This window comes from Chionomys nivalis, chromosome 2 (genome assembly GCF_950005125.1).
Source record: "Chionomys nivalis chromosome 2, mChiNiv1.1, whole genome shotgun sequence".
NCBI lineage: Eukaryota > Metazoa > Chordata > Mammalia > Rodentia > Cricetidae > Chionomys > Chionomys nivalis.
Window position 1 is genome coordinate 29,955,744 of NC_080087.1, and position 26,413 is coordinate 29,982,156.

Consider the following 26,413-nt stretch of genomic DNA (forward strand, 5'->3'; position numbering starts at 1 on the left):
GGGAGACCCACTGTAAGCAGCTGGCACACTCACCTCTGCGATCTTCAGCACGGCACTACCATTCAGGTCAAATGTTGGGGTGTAGGTGATGCACAGCAAAACCTAGACCCCCACAAGAAGTGGAGGAAGAAGGGAGAGACAGAGTTAAAATATAGGAATATGTTTGAGTGGTGGCTTGAATTAAAGTGGCTCCCAGAGGCTCATGTGTCTGGATGCTTAGTCCCCAGGGGAACTGTTATGAAGGGTGGGAAGTGTGTCTTTTTAGGAGGAGGTGTGTCACTGGGGGTGGGCTTTGAGATTTCCAAAGCCCACACCAGGCCCTAGTACATTCTCTTGCCCTTCTCCTTTTCCCTTCCTTTCCTCTCTTCTCCCTCTCCCTTCCTCTCTGCCTGCTGTCCATGAATCAAGATGAAGGCTCCCAGATTCATTTCCCGAACCTTCTCCATCTTCTGTGCTAGACTGAAATGTCACTGTGATTGTCTGTTCTTACCCCTTCCCAACGCCACATGGGTTCAGACATTCTTTTATATTCCTTTCTTCTCTCCTATAACGGTCCCCAGACTGCTCCATGGCATTTTCTTACTTTCTGGTCTCGGATTCCCTTTCTTCCCCAAGATATATAGTTAAATGGTTGATGGCATTCACAAGATCTTCACGGCTCATTACATATTCTTCTTTCTACTAGCAGAGCTATTAGCACACTGGTCAGTAAGAGCCTCTGGCATTTAACAGTCACTTCTACTTCCTGGGCCAGAATCCAGACTCCCACCTCTCTGTGCCTTCTGACTTTTCTTGCTGGAGAAAAACAGACAGGAAAGTGCCAGAGCCTTCTGCCTGACCCCAAACCCAACAGCTGTGCCCATGGGTAGTGTGGCTGCCAGAGACAACCTTCAGGGACTTCCCTCATCTGGTTCCATTCATGAAAGAACACAGACACCAGAACATAAACCTAATACAGGATATGTGCTTAACCAGCACACCAAAACCCAATGGTGTCATTGTCTGGTTAGAAAGACAATGTTTCTCAGCATGTCAGTCTGAGCTGCTGGCTAAGCCAGCCCCAGGAGGTTGGCCTCTTCTTCAGAGAAAGCAAACTTTATATCTAAAGAAAGAATGGATTTTTATTGCCAACTTGTGTCACCAGATTTATTAATATTGCCAACTTGTGTCACCAGATTAGACAAGTTATTTGTGAGCTCTCTCCCCAGTTTTTCTATCCATACAGTGGCTTTATATCTGAGTTGACTCCAGATAAAAGCCAGTTCTGTGTCATTGTGCCTAGAGAAAAGGGACTATGGGGGTGACTTTTCTTTGACCCCATGGGATGTGGATGGCCTATAACGGCCATCTTTTGAAGCTGGGCTTGGTAGGCAAGGAAGGGTAAGGACAATGGGGTCATCTCAGAACTTGCTTGGAGGGAGTTCTGTCTTCTGGGCCACCACAATACACAAGCCTAGTGTGTTGCCTGAAGCCTCTGTCCTTGGCTTTTTCTACATGGCTCCTGTAAGGCTCCTCTCATGGACTTCCTGTGGGTCTCATCTTCCAGGCTTCAATCTGAGTGTCACCACTTTGGAGACCCCATGCCCTCTAATACCCTCCTTCACACGGCTTCTGTCACATCTGGAACACCCACCCACATCATTAGTTACTGGCTTATTTCTGTATTTACACTCTCCCCTAGGTTTTACTGCCCATTGTGCACTCAGGACACACCCATCAGATGCTTTCTTGCTCTAATGTTTTGCCACATGTCACAGCCTCCTTTACTTCTCTTTCTACACCATGTCTCTGGCAAGGGGAAAGAAGCTGATGGCTGGAGGTGGCAGGGATGGTCTTTGGTCTCTTGGTCCAGCCGTCCTTGTGGGTTTGAGAATATTGGCAAAAACACTGGCAACTGGTAGCATTTTATAAGATGCTGAAGGCAAGTATTTGTCTGAGCTATTTAACCATGAACAGTTCTTACAGTATTGCCTATCGGTTCTCTGCTTTCCAGTTCCTCATGCCAAAAAGTAGATTTGGAAAAATTTCCCAATCTGACCCAGTTTACAAAAGCAAGAGCTTCATTTAGGCAGGAGAGCTCAGAACTGGGCATCTACAGGGAGGTAGGGAGGACTATAAATTGGCACTATTCGATGAAGAAGTCTTGGGAGGGGGGGGACAAAGAAAACTCATTTCTGCACATGATAGGAAATCTTGGCATGAGAAGCCTAGCATGTGCAGGGGGAGGCCTCCAGCCAGGGCGCACAGAAATCCAGGAATCTCCTACCCCAACCCCCTCCCTGGCAATGCTAGGGAAGACAGGCTTTGCATACCAGTGTCTAGCTACCAGTATCCACAGACTGAGTTAACTGGAAAAAGGAAAACCAACAAACTGAAAACAATGAGAGGAAGTAAGGCACATTAATAAGGTAGTGTGTTGTGTGGAAAACACCCTGGGTCTTAACTGTGGAGCTGATGATATCCATGGCCTCCTGTGACTCACGAGATAAAGGGCGTGATATCTGGCCAGGCTCCTGGAGCAAGGGGCAATGATAAACAGAGTGACCATTCTGCCCCTGGTGCTCAGCAAGTCCTAATCTATCAGAACACAGCACAGATGGGGTGTGGGAAACACAGGAGAAGAGCAAATTAATTTAGCATCTGGCTTTCTGCAGATAACGAGCAGGCACAAGTTTGCATTAATGCTCTGAGCACGCCGGCTCCAACAAAAACAAGAGTACTTAAATATCGAGGGCAATTCTGTTAGAAATGCATCCTTCCCAGGGAGAGGAAAGCACAGTGATTAAATTAACCCTAAGACAAGAACTTGAGCGGCAGGCAGCATCTAGCAATTGAGCTGACTGGAGCTGCCTCAATAAATGAGCTAAGAAGAAAACAGAGAAAACAAGGGCCAAGTCTTCCATGGAGAGAGAAAGTAATTACCAGGGCTACTAAAAATCCTGAATCATTAAAAAAAATATATATTAATTGAATAGCAGATATGTGTCAGAAGTAACCCCTCACCAAAAATGTATCTAGAAACTTGGATTACAAAATGGTTATAATTAGGCTGGAAAAGAGACATTTGGGCTGGGGAGACATCTTCACTGTCAAGCGTCTGCCTTCTACACAGAGGGCTGAGTTCAACCCACAGAACCCATACAAAAAGCACTGACTGGTGATGCGCATATATCATCTCAGTGGTGGGGAGGTGGAGACAGGCAGATCCATGAGGGTCACTGACCAGCCAACTAGCTTACTTGGGAAGTCTCAGCCCAGTAAGAAGTTGTCCTCTGGCCTCACACTCACGAACACACATGTGCACTCACACCTAAACACATATATGAACACCCACCCACCCCTATACACACACATGGTGGGGGGATAAAACTGATTGATTACAGTTGAGCATATATGTTGCTGGTCTTTAAGACAACATTAAGTTGGGGGAAAGCGTGCTGGGGAATCCCGGAGGAACTGGAGGGAGACAGTAGGGGGTGGTGTGATCATAGTTCATTGTATATATTCATGAAATTCTTGACCAATTGATAAAGGAATCTGGAAATACGGTCACACTGGGAATAGAGAGGAGGGTGTGGCTTCATGGGGGTGTGTGAAACAGTAGTGTGCTCTTCTGCGTGGGAATATCCGGGACCACTGTCCAAAGGGGTGTGTCACAACTGCGGCTCTCCCTCAGTCACACCCCGCCCTGTGACTGTGATCACAGAGAAGGGCTGTGAGATCAGAGTCACAGAGTTCTAGTGACATGATTGTGCCCCGCAGTTAAGGATATTGTGTGACTTTGCTTGCGCCCTTTGGTCCCTTGTCTTTAAAATTCCCATCCCCCAAAAGATATCCAGATGAGTGAATACATTAAACAAATGTTTAATTAAAAATAGTGCAAGGGGAAAGGACTAGGGAACTTCTAGTGGCTGCCCATGTTTGGAAGCTGGAAATCACTCTACCACTGTGCCCTGCCCATTTTTTTCGGTTCTAGCCAGTGCAGCTGAACTCTCTCAACTCCACATTCCCATACACTTTTTAGATATTGACAATGTAACACACTTTGCAGAAAAGAGAAGAGTTTCCTAGTATGCATAATGTAAAATCTTATTGCTACAATGATCTCAGAAAGGAAGAAAAGTCAGAAGTTGGATTTATATAGCCTTTTCTCAGGGTGGTTTATATTTACGGCTTTAATCAGTGACCTCCTTCAGGAGCCCTCCCCAGCTGACTAATAACCATGTTAGTACTAAGATCCCTCTTTATGATGGCCGTCTTGGCTACAGTATTTGCTGTGGGTTCTGGCCATGTTCAGTGTCTTCTGTGCATTATGAGTGATCAGTCTTACAGAGTCTCAGTGGGACTTAGTCATTATTATAATGTGGATGGGCAGGACCGTTAGAGGGCCTGATGGCACATAGGAGAACTCTTCTGAAAATCTCACTGTGGTTGGCTAGAGGCAGTTTATAACCTCCATGTAAGATATACAGATATAGATATATCTTCACACACACACCCTTAAATGGAAAATTTGAAATGCTTCCAAGTCAGAAATTCTGAGTGCAGAACTCAAAATAGCTTTGGATTTTAGAGCATTTCAGAGTTTGAATTTTGGAGTAGAGATTCTCAAATATTCCAGAAAACCTGAAAAATTTAAACATTTAAGTCACTTTGAATCCAAGAATTTTATATTAAGCGATCTCTATTCTGTAATACTACAATTCCAGTTGGTCTGGCTGGGCAAATAAAATGTGGTAAGCCTCCACTAAAGATGCCCAGAACCCTGGCAAGAAATGCTTCCCTCTGTACGCAGAAATCACTGCTATAGCCAGTAGGATCCTCCATGAGACTTCCTTCCACCCAGTTCTTCCTTATAATGCTCTTCAATAGTGTATAGACACCATTGTACAATAGTGTATGCAATACTGTATAAAACAGTGTAAAGACTCTTTCCTTTACACTCACCAACGTATATGCTGACATTTTAGGATGTATGAGCTGAAGAAGCCAGTTTGTGAGGATTCCAAATGAATCCTTCACCACACCATTGCCAGATGTGAGGGAATGACTCTTGAAATCACGAGGCAGCAACCCCGTATCCACTTGACACATGCTTGTGTGTGGCATTGTTTAGGCTCCCATTCATTCATTCATTCATTCATTCATTCATTCAGCAACAAATCCTGACTGAGATGGACTAGGGGTCAGATTCAGGACTAGGTGCTTGGCAGACACCAGTGAACAAAACCTACGATCCCCATTCCCCTAGAGCAAACATCTGGTGTGAAAACGCTATTGAAATAATGATTTCAGTAAGCCACGGAGAACACTGCCTGGGGAAATGCACTGCATTCTATAGAGGTGGATCCAGGCCTCCTACATAATAGCCAAGTTGTAAAGCTCTGACTCTAAATTTAATGTTGGTAACATACATAATTGATTAATTAAATTCAGGGGAGACAGAAAGGGTGCTGCCTAAAAAGGTACTAAGAAGTGAGCTAACTTAAGGGAGCCAATATGATCCCGAGGCTTTTGAGGAGTGTGGGGAACCATAAAAGATATAGCATACCTTCTTCTTTCTATAACTATTAAAAATAAACTTTTGCACAGGTACTTTTCTTGGAGGGACTATGGTCTAATTTTTCAAACTATGAAGTGTAATTTATAAATCAAGCTAAGAAACTAAGTAAGATACTGAGAAAGTAAATGCAGTCCAAGGATGGCCACTCACCTTTCCTCCAGGGAGGAAGTCTGAAAGCCCAGGACATCCCCAAACCCCACTCACTCATCCCTCCTCTGGGGAGGAAGTCCGAATGCCCAGGACATCTCCAAACCCAACTCTGGCTGTGCATCTTAGCATCTCATGTACACTGGGCTGAGTTTTAAGAGGAAACAAAAAATCATTACAGAAAAATTTTTTCTGTAATGAATTTTTGTTGTGTAATGTCTTTTTTTGTGTTTTTTTTTTGTGTGTGTTTTTTTTGTAATGTAAAACTTCAGATTGTCTTTTACTTTAAGTTGGCAACAATAAAAACAGAAAATCCTGTGATGTTCCTTAGCCATGTAGGAGACAGAGTCTTCCCCTTGTTGTCCAGGCATAATCAACAAAACAGTTTCCATCTTCTAGAGGTTGAGAAATAGTAACATTGCCTCTAGAGGAAAAAAAAAATCTTATATAAGCCTATAGAATTTCAGAGAACATTTTCTTTTTTTAAGCTTAAAATGTGGTGACCAAAGCTAACTATCTTTACCGATTTCCATCACAGTTGGTCAGACTCAGTACTGCAGACAATGTGGGCTGGGTAAATCTTAGAAAAAAAGATCCTGTGCATTGTAAGTACGTTATAGCGTCCTGGGTGTCTATCCAACAGATGACAGTGGCACCTCCTTCCTCACTAGCTGTCATAACCAAAATGTCTCCTAGATGCGTCCAGATATTTCCTTGCCCCTACACACCTGCCCCAGCTGAGAACCACTGTTTTGGATTATTCACACTCTTGTGAGCATAGCTGGTAGCATCTCTAAAACCTTGATCTTGCAGATCTATAATCAGGCCTGGAGGGATAGTTGGGACACTAACCCTCAACAGTTCAGATCCTGAGTTGCAGATAGAAATGGATGATTGAGCTATAATCCCAGTTATGCCATTTTTCTCATGATACTAAAAATTCACTAATCTTAACTTGATGTGACAGGTAATTAGATATTCCCTTCCTGGCTCAACTTGCCCTAGGTTTAAGAAACGGCTATTCCAAGATGTTTATAATTGTTTTTAGTCAATACAAGATTTGAGTAGAGTGCTTGCATATCCAATTTGCAAATTATTTCAGACTACTATCAGTCTATGGTTATTCTCCAGGCTTATATATGGCCTTTATTTATCGATAGTCATTAGTAGGCCTTAATTACCAGTTCTAGGAAATAATATGTCCTGGAAAATATATAAATATTAATTATAATGAGGTTACTGGTTCACTTCAGCATCTGAACAAATTGCCTCTATTCTGATTTTCCTCCCCCTTCTAAATTTCCCATAACTACTACTTCTAAATAGTAACCTCACAAACCTAGTTTTAGACACTACAGTTCTCTACATTTTAATTCTTAATTTTACTTTCTAAGCATCACAGATGAATAGAGCTGTCTCTCAGTATCCAAGGGATATTAACTGCAGATCCTCACACAGATGTCCAAGTCTGTGAAATGCTCAAATAGTTTACACGCAGTGGAATAATATTAGCATATAATCCACCCACATCCTCATAAATTTCAAACCAGCTCTAGAGTATGTATGTCTGACTCAACATAAACAATGTATAAATATTTGTTACACTATAATGGGTAGGAAATAAGGACAAGAACATAGTCACAAGCCGGGCGGTGGTGGCGCATGCCTTTAATCCCAGCACTCGGGAGGCAGAGGCAGGCAGATCTCTGGGAGTTCGAGGCCAGCCTGGTCTACAAGAGCTAGTTCCGGGAGAGGCACCAAAGCTACAGAGAAACCCTATCTCGAAAAACCAAAAAAAAAAAAAAAAAAAAAAAAAAAAAAAAAAAAAAAAAAAAAAAAACATATTCAGTTCCAACCTCCTGGATGGATTTCCAACCCGGTGAATATTTTCAATCTATGGTTGGCTGAATGTGCCAACCACAAAGTTTGAATCATGGTAATTGTGTACCTATTTAACTCTTACCTACTCCATGACAAGCCTTTGTCTTTGAATGCTTTGCTTTTAACTCCATATGGTTAATGCATGTCAGTAACAAAAATATCACTTGTTGAGAGTTATGTTAAGAAACATGTAACCCTTGATAACCATGAGTCAAGCCTAATGAAAATCATAAGATTAGTTCAAACTTTATCAGGCTTTGGGGGATTTTGTTTGTAACTCAGTTATGTGGCTCTTAAGCATGAAGTTTATAGAGACCAACTCTGTGTTACAATGTGAAAAGGCTGAATATGACTGGGAGTTCAAATGTCTCCCAAAGGTTCATGGAATCAAGGTCTGGCCACCAGCCCATTGTTCTAGAGTGAGACTTTTAGGAGGTAGGGAAGAACAGAGGACCTTAAGTCACTGGGGGAATGGCCCTGAAGGAGATCCCACCCCATTTCTCTCTCTTTCTCTAGATACCATGAGGTAATCAACTCTGCTCTCCCAGGCATTCACCACTATGATGCTCTGCTTTACAAAAGACTTTAGAGAGATCTAAAAAGCATAAGAGCCGAGTAACCATGGTCCTCCTCGGTTGGCTTTCTCAGGTGGTTTGTCACCGTGAAAGAAGGACGACAGTCAAACACTGACAAGAAGACACTGAGCAAACCAGTGCAAGGTGGAAAATGTGAAATTTAACTTTACAGCTAATATCCACTTACGAGTAAGTACAAACCACATTTGTCTTTCTGAGTCTAGGTTATCTCATTCAGGATGAATTTTTCTAGTTCCATCCATTTGCCTGCAAATTTCATGATGTCATCACTTTTTACTACTGAGTAGTACTTTATTGTGTAAATGTACCACATTTTCTTTATCCATTCTTTGGATGAGGGGCATCTAGGTTATTTCCAGGGTCTGGCTATTATGAATAGCACTGCTATGAAAATAAGTGAGCAAGTGTCCTTGTGGTATGATTGAGCATCCTTTGGGTTTATAGAGGCATAGCTGGGTCTTGAGGTAGACTGATTCCCAAGCTTCTGATAAATTGCCATACTGATTTCCAAAGTCGCCATACAAGTTTGCACTCCCAACAGCTGAGGAGTGTTCCTCTTCCTCTGCATCCTCTCATACTGTCTCATCAAAAACAAAAAGCAAAGCTACCAGTAGCCCTGAGACAAGTGTTGTTCCAAGTACTTTTTACTTTTTGACTTGTGTGTGTACATGTACATGTGTGTGAATTTTTCCCCTACAAGAAGAGATTTCTATTTTTTCATTGTGTTTCATCATTGACCTATTGTTGTCTCTGCAGCTCAAATATTTGGAAGGTTGGTTGACTTCTCTGCCTTTAAGGGCAGGTTAACTTCCAGCCCAGTCACAGAGCCTCCCCAGAAAATCTAAAAGGCTAAAGGAGTCTTTCTGCTCCAGGGACTGTTCAAGTCCAGCTGTAAATCAAATCACTCCAATTTAATGACAGAAATGATCTGATAATACAGGCTACTTGGTTCTAAAATACAAACCTAAAATATTCTCAATTTTTGAGCTCATAGTCTCACCTGTAATTCCAAGGTGGTTTGTCCCATCTGTTGTTTATTCTGGCGGGCCACTGAAGAATACCATGTGTTTCTTCTCATCTCTATTAGTCAATAACCTAGTTAAGAGGCAATTATTAAGCACATGCCAGCTGCTGTGCGAGGCACCAAAGGGAGAAAACACCACCAAGTCTATCATTCGTTTTTATTTACTAACTAGTGGGGTTTCCCTCCACGCCTGCATCAGGGCTAGCTGGAGATTGAATACATTTTCCCTGAACAGGCTCTAGGAGGATTGTAGCTAACCTTGCGCATATCTACATGCATCTTCATCCCTTTCCCTCAAGAAAAGTGCGGTGAAAACAGAACAAGAGGTGGCAGAGGGAAAAACACGCCAGCTGCCTCTGGGGACAAACAAGCCAGACTAGATTTTCATGTGATAAGTGTCTTGGCAGACTTCCAGTTGTCTTCAAAACAGTGACCTTCTTTGTAAAGAATAGAGCTCTGGCGCATGGCTGTTCAGGGTAAGACTACATTTCCCAGCCTTCTCTATAACTATCTGCTGGCCTATGACCAAGTTCCAGTCCATCTTATGGAAGCAGAAATGTTTTCTTCTTCCTTCTCCTTTCTCCATCTGCATGGCTACTGTACTGGACGTATTGACTTGGACTGGTGAGCCATTATGGAGTATAAAACAGAGAGACAATTCCAAGAAATGCTGGTTTCTAATAGATGTGGTTCAACCAATACAGGCCTATATTTATGGGAAGAGAATTTTTTTTTTTTTCGTTTTAGCTGAAGTGAATATTAGCAGTTCGGTCTTCTCTTCCTTCCCTTTGGTTCTTGCCATCCTGCTTATCTGGTTCCAGTTCATGCTTTCTAGATCATTCCATTCTAAAGATCACTTCATCCAAAGAACCTTCTTTCTCATCTTTTATACCTTCCCTCTATCAGGCCCTTTTATAAATTATTCTTCTGATCCAGAGATTATGTTCTTACTGTGTTTACCATGGTTTATGTAGTCTTTTATATTTTATTGACTTCTGTCTTAATCTTTAACTTCCAAAGACTGCTTTTTTAACATGGCTTTGATTTTATTTTCTTTAAACCATAAAATCATCTGTGTTCAACATACTACCTGACTCACAAAAAGCAGTAAAATATTTATTGGATAAGTGATTGAGATCATTGAAGGGTGTTTCCACTCCCCTAGGAACTCAGGATTCTCAAACACTCACAGTAAAAATTGAGATATTACACTTATACTTGTTTAACCTCAAGTCATAGTGGGAAAGTTTTAAAGCACTAGGGTAGAGTAGTCCCCACATATGCTCAGCACCCAGACATGGCAATACTTCCAAAAACAAATTAATAATACACAAACATCATCTCACAAAATGAGTGAATTATTTAAAGGGAAAAATTATAATTAGAGATTTTGCATGTTTGTTATCTTATTTTTAACCATCAGCCCAAGACAATTATTCCAAAGGGTAAAAGAGAAAGGAAAAAAAATATAATAAGTATTAAATCAATGCGTAGCCAGGTAGAAAAAAAAGATTATCTCAATCAACATTAGTCACAGGAAGGAAGGCTATCTAAAAACAAATTACACAAGAGAACCATACACTATTAACTGGGCACTGCTCCTAATGCGCATATAGTATGCTGTGAGTTTGTTAGACTGACCCGAACACCAGCAGTTCAAGTGTACACACAACTTCAGTCTCCACAACAAACAGTACATTACAAAGTCATACATTTTTCATCAAGCAATGGCTTTTTCCTCAATACTAAAGACTATTATAAATCTTCCAAAGCGCCCTCATGGCTTAGCCTAAGAAGGGCTTTCTTTGCCGTTTGATAAAGAAGGCAGGCAACTCAGCCATTTCACCCTCAAGCACTGCTAAGGATCATTCTTTCCATAGTGTACAGTAGAAGACCAGTTGCTCAGCATGAAAAATGTCAAGTCACTGGATAAATGTATAACTGCTTAGATAAATTTCTCAGTGAAGTACTTTCCATTGAAACATTATTGAGAGCAGGGTGGACAGTTCAAGGGGTAAAGTACTAGACGTATGAGCATGAGGACATGGGTTCAATCCCAGAACTTCTGTGAAAAAGTCAGGTATGGTGGTATGTTCTTGTAATCCTGGTGCTGTGGAGGTGGAAACCAAAGGCCCTAGGGCTTGCTGGCTAACCAGAGTGGCTGCATCAATAAGCCTCTGGCCTCAGTGAGAGAGCCTGTCTCAAAAACCAAGACAGATGATTTCCTGAGGTACCAGAAGTTGATCTCTGGACTCTAAATGTACATGCACACATGCACACAATAATTTACACACACACACACACACACACACACACAAAATGTTAATGACAGGGAACTTAAACATGATCCTTCTGGGCTGGGGATGCGGGTCAGTGGTGAGCCCAGTGTGCACAAAGCCCTGGGTTTCATCTTCAGCTCTGCAAAAAAGGAAAATGGAAAGTACAAACAGTCCTTCCATATAGTCGTTTTTCTTCCTTCGATCTCAAATGCTGACCACAGCATTGGTGCACATTCAGAAGTATGCTTCACCTACTTTCTGACAGCTGACGTCCACGTGCACAACCCAAGGTGCAGAGCTGCCAACTAAACTGCATAAGCTCTACGACCAGGATTTCCCTACCCTTGGACATGCAGGAGGGGTCAGCTAGGCTTCTAGCATATAAAAACACTCGATGGTAGATGCAAGTCCCTTCCCCTTTTCATCTCTCTCTCTCTCTCTCTCTCTCTCTCTCTCTCTCTCTCTCTCACACACACACACACACACTTAGACACACACACACAGACACATACTACACACATTAGTTGATTTTTCTTCAATGCCTCCCCAGATCATTAGAAAAAAACCCAATGTTTATAAAAACTATATGACATTTTAATGCGTTATTGTTGGCAATTTTACATGACACCTTACTTTGTATTGCCAGAGTTTGATTATCCAGCTTACAAAATTCAATTTGAAACTCGTAGTGAGTTGAGGGTAAATTATTTCTTCAGGGGATACAGAAAACACAAGACTATCTCGGCCACTCCTAGCTTCCCCTTCAGTAGTTTGAGCCTTAGGCTTTCTGTTCAGTGGAACAGCACTGTCTATCACACCTGCAGATCTGCCAGGGTAGACTTAGCAGAGAAGGGAACCCACTGTTTAAGAGAGCAGATTTCTCCTCGGGCTGAATTATGGTTCAAATACTGGCTCTGTATGACTATTTGTATGACCTTGGTAAGAATGTAAGGTCCTCGCAAAGTATCTGACACATAATACATTTTAAATAATCAGCCCCTGCCATTTCTCCTTTGAAAATTATAATTACTGCACTAGAATTCATCTCTATTATATAAGGATGTACATAAAATAATATAGCCAATAATAGAACTCTCATCAAATGGCTTTAAAGGGTCACATATCATATCCTGTCTTATCGCCAAAAGCCAGTATGCATTCCCTAGATAGGAGGCTCTTTTCTTTCTCTTTGGCTTACGGAGGCAGAAGGCCACGCGTAATTCCTTCCAGTCTTTGAAAGCTAAGCCAGCTGTAGCAGTTAATAGCCTCACTAAAGGTTATCCATTACAAAGAAGGACAGACCTAATTGCTCCAGTCAGCAAGGCCATTAGTTATGTCCATGGCTCCTTGTAAATTCTGTGTGGCATTTATGGGAATGACGCATACGAGGGGAAAATGTTACCAAAGCAGACACACATTTAGCTTAAATACTAAATAGCCTCCTGCCATCTCTGACTCCATTTCATAGGTAATCTGTCTTTGGAGAAACCTTCTTTCTGATTCTCTATAACCCTGACACTTTATTTGTTCAAGCTATAAAATTTTTATTTGGATTCCATGGCCATTTCCATAAATCAAATTTGCCTTCTCTCTCCCTAAATAGTAAAACTGCGCAGAGCAGCTCCCACGCTAAGAGATTTAACATCATTCCCATTTAATTTGTTAGAAACAAACATCAATGATTTGTTTTAACCCTTTGACTGAAAGTCTAGAACCTTCTCCGTGAGACAAGCTGCTATCCTTGAAATCCTGGCTTTCATGATCGGCTAATTTTGTTTGCTCTTTTGAAAACCTCAAAAGGAGAAACCATATTATTTTTCTCTCCAGGAACTTACTATTCTGGTTACACGTTCTTAGGAATGTGACCTGGTTCAGTTTTTCATGTTTATAAACACAAACAGCAAGAATGTGAACAAGATCCATGACAGAAACTTAAAAAATTATAATAATAAAATCCAGGATTGCAGGAAGTTAGCAGGCTTACAGGCCATTGAAAAGAGGCCCCACCTCTCAATTCAGTGAGAAAAGTAAACTGTCCCTCCTTATGTTTTAAAATGCTGTATCAAATGGGGGCACTACCAAGGATTTCTCGAGGCCCATTAAGGGAAAGTTACATTGTTCCTGGATAACAAAAAATGGAATCTGAGCTCTACCTTTGGCCCTGGGTACAGACATGACATTCTGACCCCTTCCCCGCAAAGACAGGAATGTTACTATTTCTCCTTTAGGAATTAATCTGACTGGGCCTGTCAGTCAGCTAGAAGACCGCCCAAAGACAATCTAAGTAACTGAAGGATGTGCTAAGGGACGGGAGGAATAATTAGCCCCTTACTGAGATAAATCCTTCTATTCCCCAGAAGCCCCTCCCCCCTGCATCTGCCTACAGAGCCGCTCTGCAGCACTGTGGCGCCTGCCCACAGTGCTAACTCTTCAGAGTTCTAACTCAAAAACAGTGTAGCTTTTCCTTCGCCTTCTTTCTAAAATCTTGTTCTTTCGGATACTGGCCATAAGCCTAAGCAGGCTTTTCCAGAGACTCTCTGCTTTCTATTCTTTCTCTGAATTCCCCCTACCCCAGCTTCTGCCACACAGCTGCTGGTCGACCTTCATCGCTGAACATGCTGGCTTTCCTGGACTCTAAAATCTTCAATCTGCCTCCCTCCTCCTTCCTCCCAGCAGCTGCCGGAATTCCCAGCTCGCCTACCCTGTGGTTTGCACATCAAACTCTAGGGAAATTCTACCGGGCCTTCTTTGTGAGCCCTCTTCTAAATGCTTTTATCAATGAGGCTCAGAACTCAGAAGGGAACCCACATTTCGTGGGGATCACCAGGGTGTTTTATAGAAATGTACTATGAAGTGTTGGACAGTCATAACAGAAAAGTATCTGTCCTGAGTGGTAAGTCCAGACCAACATTCGGAAAGGTTTACCGTGTCCCACTTTAATTTTTCTGTACCAGGCATGGTGGTGCATACCTGTAATCCTAGCTTTTGGGAGGGTGAAGCAGGAAGAAACTCATCTGGGGCAGCCTGGGCTACCTAGTGAGTTCCACATGAGCCAAGGCTAGAGTGGGATCCCCCTCCCAAAAAAAAACCAACCAAAATCCACACAAAACAACAACAAAACCCCCAGAAATGTGCCTATAAAATACTCATACAAATATCTTCTTTAAATAATTCCTGATGCGAATGAGTTACATAGAAAAAAGAGATGAAATTACACATTCTTCTGATGTCATGGGAATCTAGTCTTTCCTCCGATGGCCCAACTAATTCTATTTTTTTCCTCAATATAATTTTTGGAAGAATACGTGGGTAAAGGTATTTTGATACAGTAATAATATTAGCTAAATTAGAATTTAATTACCAATTGTTTACTTGGATCATTATAGGATAAAGAGGAGTTTCTGGAAATTACTATAAAACTGTTTTGCAATCCCCTGTGCATAGAGAGGAGAGATGACAATTATAATATTCTAGTGTAACATGAGATGTCAGAGGCTGTAGACCCGTGGGACTACACTTAGAAGTCCCGAATGCAAGGTGACCATCTTTGCCTCTCCAGAGTGGCACAGGGGTGGGCCAGGAGGACTACTCAGTAGGAAAAATGCTTGCCATGGAACAATGATGAGCTCAGACCCTCAGCACCCACATTAAAAGTCTGCTGTGGGCAGCATGCGTTTGTAATCCCGGGGCTGGCAGGGACAGGAGAGGTCTGATGGTGTAGCCGCATTGGCCAGCTCCAAGTTCAGTGAGAAACCCTGTCTCAAAACACAATCACTGAAAACATCCGATACCAGTCTCTGGCTTCCACACGTATGAACATACGTGGACATGCACACAGAGAATGACACAGGGGCAATGAAGAGGTAAAACATATTCGGGGTGGTTATAGCCTAATTTATATGAGTATATAGCACATAGCTGTCAAAATATATCAAAGGATAAGGCAAGCTGCATATTACAGAAGCCAAGAGAGTTAAAGAGAAATGAGCCCTGAAAAACTGGCTGGCAGGTTCTGTCTGCTATTTCTAAGACTCACTTGAGACACTAGAGAAAAGTCCATATTCCTAGACCCACCACATAGGTGCCCCTTCGTAAGGAGCAAGAAGCAGAGGCAGCAACAGGAATATAGAACTTTTCAAAAAACTTGCTTTTTGACAGATAGCATGTCAAGTTCTTACAAACACTGCCTTGTCTTACACTAGGAAGAATCTTACTAGGTCAGTACTAATATTAAAGAAGATGAAGTCCCTGAGTTCAAGGCCATCTTGGTCTACAGAGCAAATTCCAAGACAGCCAGGGCTCCACAGAGAAACCTTGACTTGAAAAAACAAACAAACAAAGAAGAGAAAGTCAGAGAGTGGTGAGGAGCTGCCCCAAGATGCTCTGCTGTGGGTGGAAGGAGGAGGGTCAAACTAGGCAAATATACTTCTGCGTTCTCCCAGTATTGATCAGTACTTAAACTCCCAGCCCAGTAAGGTCAAACGAGGGAAGTACTGACTGAGAACAATCTCTTCTGGTGGAGAAACTGAAACCCCAAAGGTAAAGTGGTTTTTCTACGACAGATCCTCACAGCTCATGTTCAGGGAAAAGTCAACCACTACTTGACACCATCTTTGCTCAAATACTTCTCTACACATGCTCCTTTAGGGAGGAAGAGAGCCGGCTGTATTAAAAGCCATCTTGTTAGCTCGTGATGCGCTTCTGTGGCCACAGTGCTGTTCTGGGGCACCACTTCCTACCTGTCTTTTGGTTACAGATCATGACACGAGCCAACCAGAACGACGGAGTCTTTATTTTGGGAATTTTCAGAATAGTGGATGGAAAGAAGAGCTACCATCCCTAAAGGAAGGTGGGAATGGACAGAGAGGAGTTATGACTGATGTGATGTGTAGGTTTGTGGGTCCATGTGTGGGTGCCTCTATGTGTATGGGGTGCACAGCTGTGCACCTGTGGGAGGCAGAGGCATGAGTATACACTGCTGTACGTATGCATCTGGAAGCCAGAAGTTGACTTCTATTTTTCCCACCTTAGTTTTAGAACAGGTTCTCTTTATGAACCAGAAGTTCAGCATCTGGCTAGGACTAGTCAGGAAGCCCACAGGATTCACCTGCTTCTGCCCCACCGCTGGTGTTTGATTAGAGATAAATGCTACCCTACCTGTCTCTAATGTGGGCATGAGGGATCTGAACTTGGATCCTAATGCTTTCGCAGCAAGCACTTTCCCTACTGAGTTACCTTCTCAGGTCTGACTGGTAAAATTTGAGGAGGGAAATAAATAGTAATTCTGATAAGTTTCTGGAGGGTGACTTTCCTCCTGCCAAACTGGCCATGCTAAACCTTAGTCTATAACAAACACAATTAGGTTTTTGCTCTGGTGTAGCACATACAGGTAGGCACAATACCCAGATGGTCAGGTTGATCCCACGCTGAAACTACACACATTTGATATGCCAGAGCAGGTCTGAGGCCTTATTTATTGAAACGGTACCTTGTAGCTCCTAAACAATCAAAATGAGCTTCTGAGACCACAGCCAGGATGATAGCCATCTATTCCAGATAAGAGGACGGTACCACACAATGACGTAGTCACAACAGAAAGGCAGCTGTTCCCATGTCAAACCAACCTTCATCACCTCCACCTGCAGGTCTTCATTGAGCGAAGGCGTCACTTTCACGGCATTCAGGATTTGATTGAGCAGCTGCTTCTCATCAGAGTCGGTCTCCATGGAGACAAACCTCTCTTCTGACAGCAGCTTCTGTAAAGAGGCACAAGGCGGTGATTGCAGTCTTTTCTGTTATAGCTTATTATGGGGTGATGCTCATTTTTCTTACGCAGGAGTATCTAGCTGGAGGTCATCAGGCAAGAACTCATGCAATGTACCACTGAAAGGAAAAACACCTAACACTTCAGAAGAATGGGTTTCAGAAAAGGTATCTTTCTCATGGCAGGTAATTCGCTCTCCACTTCAGCCAGTAAAAATGCAATGTTTTAGCCATTTCGGTTATTCAGGCAGTCGGGCATAAAGGATGAGTGTGTGAAAAGGAACCCACCCCACAAAACAGTCACTTACAGGCATTCTCCTGCTGCATGTAAGTTTTTGTCACGCAAAAGGAAAAGGTCTTGGAAGCACAAGTTCATTTTTCAGATATTTATGCTTTTATTACCTAATGGGAGCCTCATTTATCCAGAAATTATTCCTAAATCCACAAACCTTAATATATATCCCACTAGAAAAATGAAGAATCCGCTTGCATGAGGACATCAGGGGACAATGCTTATTTTCCTAAAATTTCTTCTATGCTTATGAACCTACGACTCTACTCTCTCACACGTCTCTAGAATTTCATAGACGAGGCATCCAAAACACATGAAAAATGTGCCCTGGGAATGAGCAGAGGGCGTTTGGCATGGCCTGACACTAGAGAAGGACACACAGCTTGAGTCACATTCTCAAGTCAGAACGCTGCCAGCAGTCATGGTACACTCTATACCGCCTCATCCTGAAAAGCCCAGCTCTCACCCACAAGGACTGCGATTAAGTCGTTCTCACTGATTCTGAATTGGTGCAATGGATATTTTTTTTTCCCCACTGAGACTCGGCATAGGACTTTATATGTATTCTTGGCCCGGTTTGTTCTTTTCCATTGTAAGTTAGCTGCAGTAGGAACCCCAGAGGAGTCCAGAGCTGAGGTTCGTACTGATGCTGTCTTCCGGTGAGACAGAAGTTCCACATTTGTGCCTCACGTCACCAGATCACAAGGGAGCAAGGACTCATGAAAGGAGACTTGGCCATTAATCACCAACATGAATACAATTAAGCAAGCTCTAGAAAACATGGACCCTCAGCTTTAAATGCCGCAGAATTGGAAAGACAAACACAATGGGAAATCTATACGACGCTAGAGAAAACAGAAAAATGCAGCAGGTCAAAACAACTCCTTATTTCTACAGATGGTCCAATTCCAGAAATCAAAGCCTTTGAAGAACATTAACAATGACACATTAAAATTTCCTATGGCTTTTTTTGTTGTTGTTGCTGTTCTTGTTAAAATACACATTATCTACTAATCCACCGAGGCTCAGGGAGCTGATTTCTGGCTCATATGGTTTCAACTTATAAAAGCAACGTGTTTAGACAGCCATCAGCTTTCACAGTTGGGATCAGAGCCACTCTGCGTGCTGTAAGACACAAATGCTCAGGGAAAGACATGTGTTCAAGTAATCTCACTTTTTGGATTAGACCAAAGAATTTTTTTCTCTTCTCCTAGTTTTGTCGTAGAAACACAATATATTAATCCATTCATCAATCTAACTGTAGAATTTTTAAAAAAGCAAAACAAGTTCAGATTCAGAAAGACAAATACGATGTTTTTCTCTTATTCCCAGGGCTTGCATTTTACAGAGATATATAAAGTCATACATGTTTCAGTAGAAGGAAGATGTGTGGGGGAAAGAATGGAAATGGGGCATTAAGAAAGGGGAAACAGAGGGGCTAGGGGAGGAGAAACACAGGGGCTGGGGGGAGAGGGCGAAGAGAGGAGGGTGAATACTGTATATTTTATACATGTATGAAATACCTTTATGAGACCTCATTACCAAGCATGGTGAATATATGCCAATCAAAATGCCATGTCATAGTCAGGAAAATGGGTACAACAAAGATCATTTATTCAGTCACTCCCAGAAAAATAGCATCATGGCTTCTCTCATTTGTGATTAGCAGGTGTCATGTAGAAACAAACAAACAAAAATCATGTATGGCTACCTGGCATGAAAACAGAAGGGACTGTCTAGAGAAACAGAGGGGACTAATGGTGGGGAAGGGAGAACAGGAAAGCTAGGGTATATGGGGGAGTCCGCTCAATGTATGATATGTAATTGTATACAAATTTAATAAGAGAAATTGATGAAGAAGATCATATAAAATCTCTTTACTTTACTATCAATCCCGATTATACCAAATCACAGATGTGGAATGTGGATGAGATCTGAATGGATATAAACTTAGGGCTTAGCTGGGTCCCTATGAATCAGTGCTTTACTACAGAGGCTCAACCATGTAATACTGTGTCCAGAGACATTCTGAAGGCTGTAAGAAGATCTTGTCCCTTCTGGAGGTATTCTATTAATTCAATCACATTTTCAGACAGCCAGTATTTAAAACGCTAATGATTTGCCCTTTAAATGCCAGTGTGGTCTGTCAGCTTCTGTCACGTGACTGCATGCAGTTAAAGTCATACCTGCATCCCGGCCAAAGCATGTTGGGCCAGCTTCACATTCTTTGATTCCAATGCCAACTGGAGAGGCAGCAGGCATTTCTCCCTGGCAGACATAGAAGTGCAACATGTGAGCTTGGCAAAATTGGCAGTCATGCACTGTAGGCCTTAGGATGCACCCCCTCCCCCACCCCAACTCCCCAACCACACAAAAAACTAGAACCCTTCATGAAATTACACATGATTTAAAGAGAAACAAAGCTGCGCAGAAATACTAATACACCAGAAGCCCGCCTTCTTAATGTGGCTGCAGGAAGAACAAATACAATTACATGCTTTCTTATTCCTCGGATTAATGAGTTGCTTATACACAGTACACCATGTACAGCAACTCTAGGGAGCAGCATTTACATCAATTTCTATGTCCCACGCAGAGCCCTTTCCCTATCTAGGAAGTCATTGTATCACCTCTAGCATTCTTTATCCATATAAATTAAAATCCTATTAAATTTGTCAATTCTTCCCAACTCAAAGAATACCACAGTCATTAATAATTTTAAATTTTCTTCCTGTAGTCTCTATCAAGTCCAGAATACGCATATTCCCATGACATAAATATAACCACATAAGCAGGATGGTCAACGAGAGGCGTACACAAACAATATGAAAGATAGAGCTATTTGGCTTGCCGAAAGTTTAAAAACAAAAACAAATAAACAAAACAGAATTAAAGTATGTTAGGAATAAGCCAAAAGAGCCACAAAGACAAAGATATTTTTTATTTGAGTTTATTTTCATTCACCTTAAATAATTAAATAGGTCCAGAATTTTAATCAATTAACTCATTATTTGCAATTTTAATCAACCCATCATTCCCCCATGGGTTCCAGCGGCACAACAGAACAAATGTCACTTCATTTTTCCTGCCTACCTCCAATACACCAAAGCAGCTTCACTGCTTTTGAAAATCTATTTGCATTTTCAGCATAAGCCAGAAAGATAAGTGAGTGAGCCACAGGGTTAGAATCTAGGGTGTCATTTGTTGGGGAACAGGGGTCATCGCTATAGAATACAATGGAACAGAAGGTTAATTATAGCCTTGATTCCTTCCTGTGCACCCCACAGCTTTGCAGCCTTCCTGTGGAATCTTGTAGCAGCAGCTCCCTATGGACAAAGTGTCAGAGTCTTTGACACTCCCTGATGGCAGCTGTGGGACAGCTGACATCAGCCCAGCAGGAAGAACACTTGGTGCCTTATCTTTCTCACCTCTCCCCTTGCCAACCCAAGGATCCAACGTCCATTTTTACAGGATAATGGACGGCAGCTCTGCCAGGTTACATGAGGTACAACCTTTGGCAGATAAATGAATTGCCCAAATATGTAACTTCCAGATGGGTGGTTGTAACTTTGTTGCTGTTACCGGTTTTATCTGCCCTTCTCCGTGACGATGCAAAAGCCCTGCTGAGCTGTTGATTACTGAAGAAAAAGATGAGGCTTCCAATTTTGTGTCTTTTGTTCAGCCATAACCAGTGCATAGTTTGGAAAATTAATTCGGAAGGTAAAAACAGAGGGAGGAGGAGGGGTCTTGGACTGATGGGGTAACAGCAGAAGCAGCCCTGGACTTTACCTGTAAACCCCGAAACAATCAAATCTCCATCAGGCTGAATTTTCTATGAAAGAACTTTCATCTCCAACTTCGAGTCAGATCCAGCAGTGAGGGCATAGCTCCAAGAAGCCACTCAGGAAATCCAAAGCCCTCACAGCTAAATGGATGCAGCAGGAGCCACCCACGAGGTAGCTGCAGGCTGACACTGCACATGCATTACGTTTTCTAGATCAAGGCTAGCGTGAGCGCCACATCCAGCAACCATACCCGTTCTTTTGTAAATGCCCCCCGGGAAGCAATATTGTGTTCATACTCAACTGAAAACTCACTACCACCCATCTGCACCCATCCTTCCATCTGCATGCGGTCCCCTAGTCCTTCCTCTATCCCGTGACTGATTTGAGGTAGGTTTCAGACAAATTCCAGGACTGTATCATGACTCCGAAGCACCTTCCTAGCCTGTTCTCCATGCTGTTCTGAAGGCTGGTAGGGTGGGAATGTTTCAACAAGGTTTGTGCTGAGTTGACAGGTATCAGGGTGAATGCCATAGGCTATGGATTCATTAAGATCTGAACCAAACTGTAATATTGTTAGTTCTTAGCTTCCCATCTGATGTGGGAGTGTCATATCAATCTGTTGATTTCATTGGTTAAGTAATAAAGAAACTGCTTGGCCCTCATAGGTTAAAACATAGGTGGGTGGAGTAAACAGAACAGAATGCTGGGAGGAAGAGGAAGTGAGCTCAGACTCGACAGCTCTGCTCTCTGGAGCAGACGCCATGCTCCCCTCTCCCCGGCAGAGGCGATGAAGCTCCGACCCAGGATGGACATAGGCTAGAATCTTCCCAGTAAGCGCACCTTGGGGTGCTACACACATGAAGAGAAATGGGTCAAGCAGTGTTGAAAAGAATAGAGTTTGTGTGTTGTTATTTCGAGGCATAAGCTAGCTAGGCAGCCATGAGCCGGGCTGTGGGAAGAGGCCCACAGCTCCTACTACACCCATCCATTGAAAGGGACAGTCTTAAAGCCAATACTGAGCTGGGCACAATGGTTTAGACCTGCAATCCTAGAAGCAAGAGTATGGCTGCACGTTTGAGGCCAGCCAGGTCAGATTTTGTAGTGAGAGAGACTCTTATGCAAAGTAAAACAATAAAAACCAGTCTTGAAGAGCTGAAGTAAGGAGTGGGTGTTGCAGCGTGCGGAGTAGCAGGGTTTTTCAGTACAAAAACGGCTGTACATTTCACGTGGTCTCTGTTAGAACTGCTCAGCTCTGCCAGACATAGAGGCAGCCACAGACAACAAGTAAGTCAATGAACACGGCCATGTTGCAATAAACCTGTACTTATGAAACCAGACAAGGGGCCAGATCAATTCTGCATACTAGCTTGTCCAGTCCTGGCACAGATCATGCCCTTGAACATGGGCTAAGCAGATCAAGCCTTCGCATGTATCCGTAACATTTTCACAGGACATGGGACTAACTGGCTCAGAAGGGCATCAGCAAAACCAAAAATGGCACCCAAATCTCTCTTAGAAAATAGGCACTTTGAATAAATATCACTGTGGGGAAAGACTTCACTGGGCATTAAACCAAGGCATTCTGTCCATGTATTGAATCAACATTTGGTATCTACAGTGTGCCAGGCACCACGTACAGATCTGGGCATGAGCCAATATGGAACAGGACAGAGCAGGTGTGTTTGTTCATTTCTATTCAGAAGGAACTAGGAGAAGAAAAATGTTCTTAGCATGTACTGCTTCTATATTTAGTTACTCTATAACTACAACTTTAAAATAAGCCTTCTTATCCTTGGGTCACACTTGAAAAACCTTGGGTTCAGGGAAGATCTGCAGCCTGTCTAAATTCACGCAATTCAAATGTATTAGAGGTAATTCAAATCTAAATCTCCCTGACATTCTAAACCAAATTCTGCCTAACCTCTTTTAGTATTAAAAGTGCGGAGCAAAGCAAGAACAGTTGTTTCTTAACCATTTGTAGGTCACAGATATGAAAAAGGTAGCATAAAGGGGGACAGCAGAGGGGAGCTGAGTGCTCAAACCACATTACACAGGGGCTGGGGAGGTAGGTGACTAAACCACTTGCCACACAGCATGAAGCCAGAGTTCAGAAGCCTCATAAAAACAGGGCACTATGGCAGCCACCCAAAACCCAAGCACTTGGGAGACTGAGAGAGAAGATCCCAGGACAAGCTGACTAGCTAAAGTAACCGAGTGTTCACTTTACTGATGTAGGAAGCACTCTGTCCAGAGAAATTTGGGGGAAGAAAAGTTTATTTAAGCTTACAGATTATAGTCCATCACTGAGGGAGGCCAGGGCAGGAGCTCACGCGAGAACTTGAAGCAGAAACCGTGGAGGAATACAAGCACTCATAAACTCTCCCCTCCCCACTCCTCCCTCCAAAGAGTTGTTTATTCATGTGTGTGTGTGTGTGTGTGTGTGTGTGTGTGTGTGTGTGTATACGCAGGGGCTTGCAGAGGCTAGAAGAGGGTGTTGGATCCCATGGGACTGGAGTTATAGGTGACTCTGTGGTGCAGGATAATTGTATTCTGTCAATTATGTTTTAAATAAATGCTGATTGGTCAGGCAGGAATTATACGCTGGTCAACCAGACAGGAAGTAGAGGCAGGAGAATTCTGGGAAGGAGGAAGCCCATTCCTCCCAGTCCTGCCCAGACCACTGAAGCAGCAGGATGTGACCTGCCCCACTGAAAAAGGTACCAAGCCATGTGGCTAACATAGATAAGAATAATGGGTTAATATAAGTTATAAGAGCTAATACAAAGCCTGAGCTAATGGGCCAATCAGTTCATAACATAATGTAGACTCTCTGTGTGATTTTCTCTGGGACTAAATGGCTGGGGAACTGGGCAGGACAGAAACCCCAACAAGCAGGACCTCATGTTACAACTCTGTGTTGTCTGATGGGAATGGATTGTTAGATTTCCTACAAAAGCATCAAATGCTCTTAAACTCTCTCCAGTCCCTTAGTCAGCAAATATACATATACAAACACACACACATACACACACATTGGCATATTTATGTTAATGTTTATATTTATATGTAATCTCTCAGGGCCTTTGGCCTAGGGAAGGTACTACCCACAGTGGACTAAGACCTTATACTGGCAACGTGACCCAACCAGATACCATTTAGGAAAAAAGAACTTTCAACTGAGAAAATACCCTCACCAAACTGGTTCCAGGGCATACCTGTGGTACATTTTTTTTTGATTGATTGATGATGGATGTGGGAGGGGCCAGCTCACTGTGGGCAGTGTTACCCCAGGGATAGTGTCCTTGGAACTATAAGAAAGCAGGCTAAGCAAGCCACGAGGAGAAATCCAGTAAGCATTATTTCTCCATGGCCTCTATCAGTTTCTGCCTCCAGGTTGCAGTCTTGAGTTCCTACTTGACTCCTTTTGATGGTGGAGTGTGATGTGCAAGTGTAAGAGAAACAAACCCTTTCCTCTCCAAGTTGCTCATGTTCTTGGCATTTTGTCACAGCGGTAAGATCCCTAAGGTGGGCGTCCTACATCAACCACCAATCAAGACAATCACCACAGACATGTCCACAGGTCAATCTGATCTGGGCATTCCCTAATTGATACTTCTCAGGTGACTCTAGGCTGTGTCAGTGGACAGTCAAAGGTCATTTGGACACTGAAATTGTCAAGCTCTGGATTTACGGGGAGATTCTGTCTTAGCAAATAAAGTGGAGAACAACCGAGGAAGACATTCGACATGAACTTGAGGCCTTCACATGCATGTGGACACAAGCACCTACACACATGTGCCTACATGTATGGAAATACACATATACACAATTTTTTTTTTTTTTTTGGTTTTTCGAGACAGGGTTTCTCTGTAGCTTTGGAGCCTGTCCTGGAACTAGCTCTTGTAGACCAGGTTGGCTTCGAACTCACAGAGATCCATCTGCCTCTGCCTCCTGAGTGCACAAGTTATTTAAAAATAAACAAGTAACTAAAAGAATCTGTCAAAATACTTTCTTCCAGACAAATTGTATTAGTTACTTCTTGATTAGTTACTTCTGTGATAAAACACCATGACCAAGGCAACTTATAGAAGGAAGTATTTACTTGGGGCTTGCAGTCCTAGAGGGATAAGAGTGTATCACTACCACTGCAGGAAAATATGGATGCAGGTAGTCATAGTAACTGGAACAGGAGCTGAAAGCTGATGGCTCACATCTGGAACCACAAACAGGAAGTGGAGAGCAAACTAGGGATGTCAGGAGACTTGTAGACAAGCCACCCTCAATGACACACTCCCACCAACAAGACCATACCTACTAAGCTCCCACAAACAGCATCAGTAACTGGGGACCATGTATTCAAATAACTGAGAATATGGGAGACATCTCATTCAAACCACAACAGGAGGGAATATATTATTTTCCAGGAGACTCATGTTGCTCCCCCCTCCCACCAGTTCCACAGGGATCCCTAGTCCCTGCTCTGAGGGGAAAGAACTCTGCCCAACATGGTAGAAACTTAAGGGTCTGTGCTGAGTCAAAGGCTGTTTTGATGGCTTGGCTGGGTTTAGGATTCTGCTAAATAGTCTCTGACAAGATTCCACAACAATCCCTGGGCACAGGATACAGGGGGATAATAGACTGTCCTTCCATCTATGTCCCTCAGCTCCTCTTATCCTACAGCTTCAGAGCAGAGTTTCTGTCTTAGATCCTGGCTTCAGCTGGAAAGGAACACATGCAAGAATCAACAGAACTCATGGGACACATCTGATTTCCTCCCCGGCTCTGTGACATCATTAAAACCCTCCAGCCTTCCTTTTGCAAAGTGACTTTAATGAGAGTGCGTGACAGGCCTGTTAATTGGGGCTCAGGATGAGATTGATAATAAAGATGCGACATTGCATGCACTCAGTCCCCTTGCACCTTCAGAGCACAGATAAATCATCTTTGGATCTTTCTGGACGCTGCCTCGTTGGGAAAAAAAGCACAGGAAAACAAACATCCATTTGCGTTTAGTGGCCACTTTCTATGCATAGGCATGTGCAAGTTCATTCTTGTCTAATGAACTGAAGGCAGCAGGCAGCAG

The 26,413-nt window shown here is 42.7% G+C and overlaps 1 protein-coding gene across 1 annotated transcript in view; it reads right to left on the reverse strand.

Moving 5' to 3' along the window:
- Arfgef3 (ARFGEF family member 3) overlaps window positions 1–26,413 on the reverse strand; it is a 149,104-nt gene that overhangs the window by 80,606 nt on the left and 42,085 nt on the right. The window contains exons 3-5 of the mRNA XM_057753640.1: window positions 19,732–19,813; window positions 17,115–17,246; window positions 34–102 (exon numbers count right to left, since the gene is read on the reverse strand). Of these exons, the coding sequence (XP_057609623.1) occupies window positions 34–102; window positions 17,115–17,246; window positions 19,732–19,813 (283 nt within the window). The remainder of the gene's footprint in view (window positions 1–33; window positions 103–17,114; window positions 17,247–19,731; window positions 19,814–26,413) is intronic.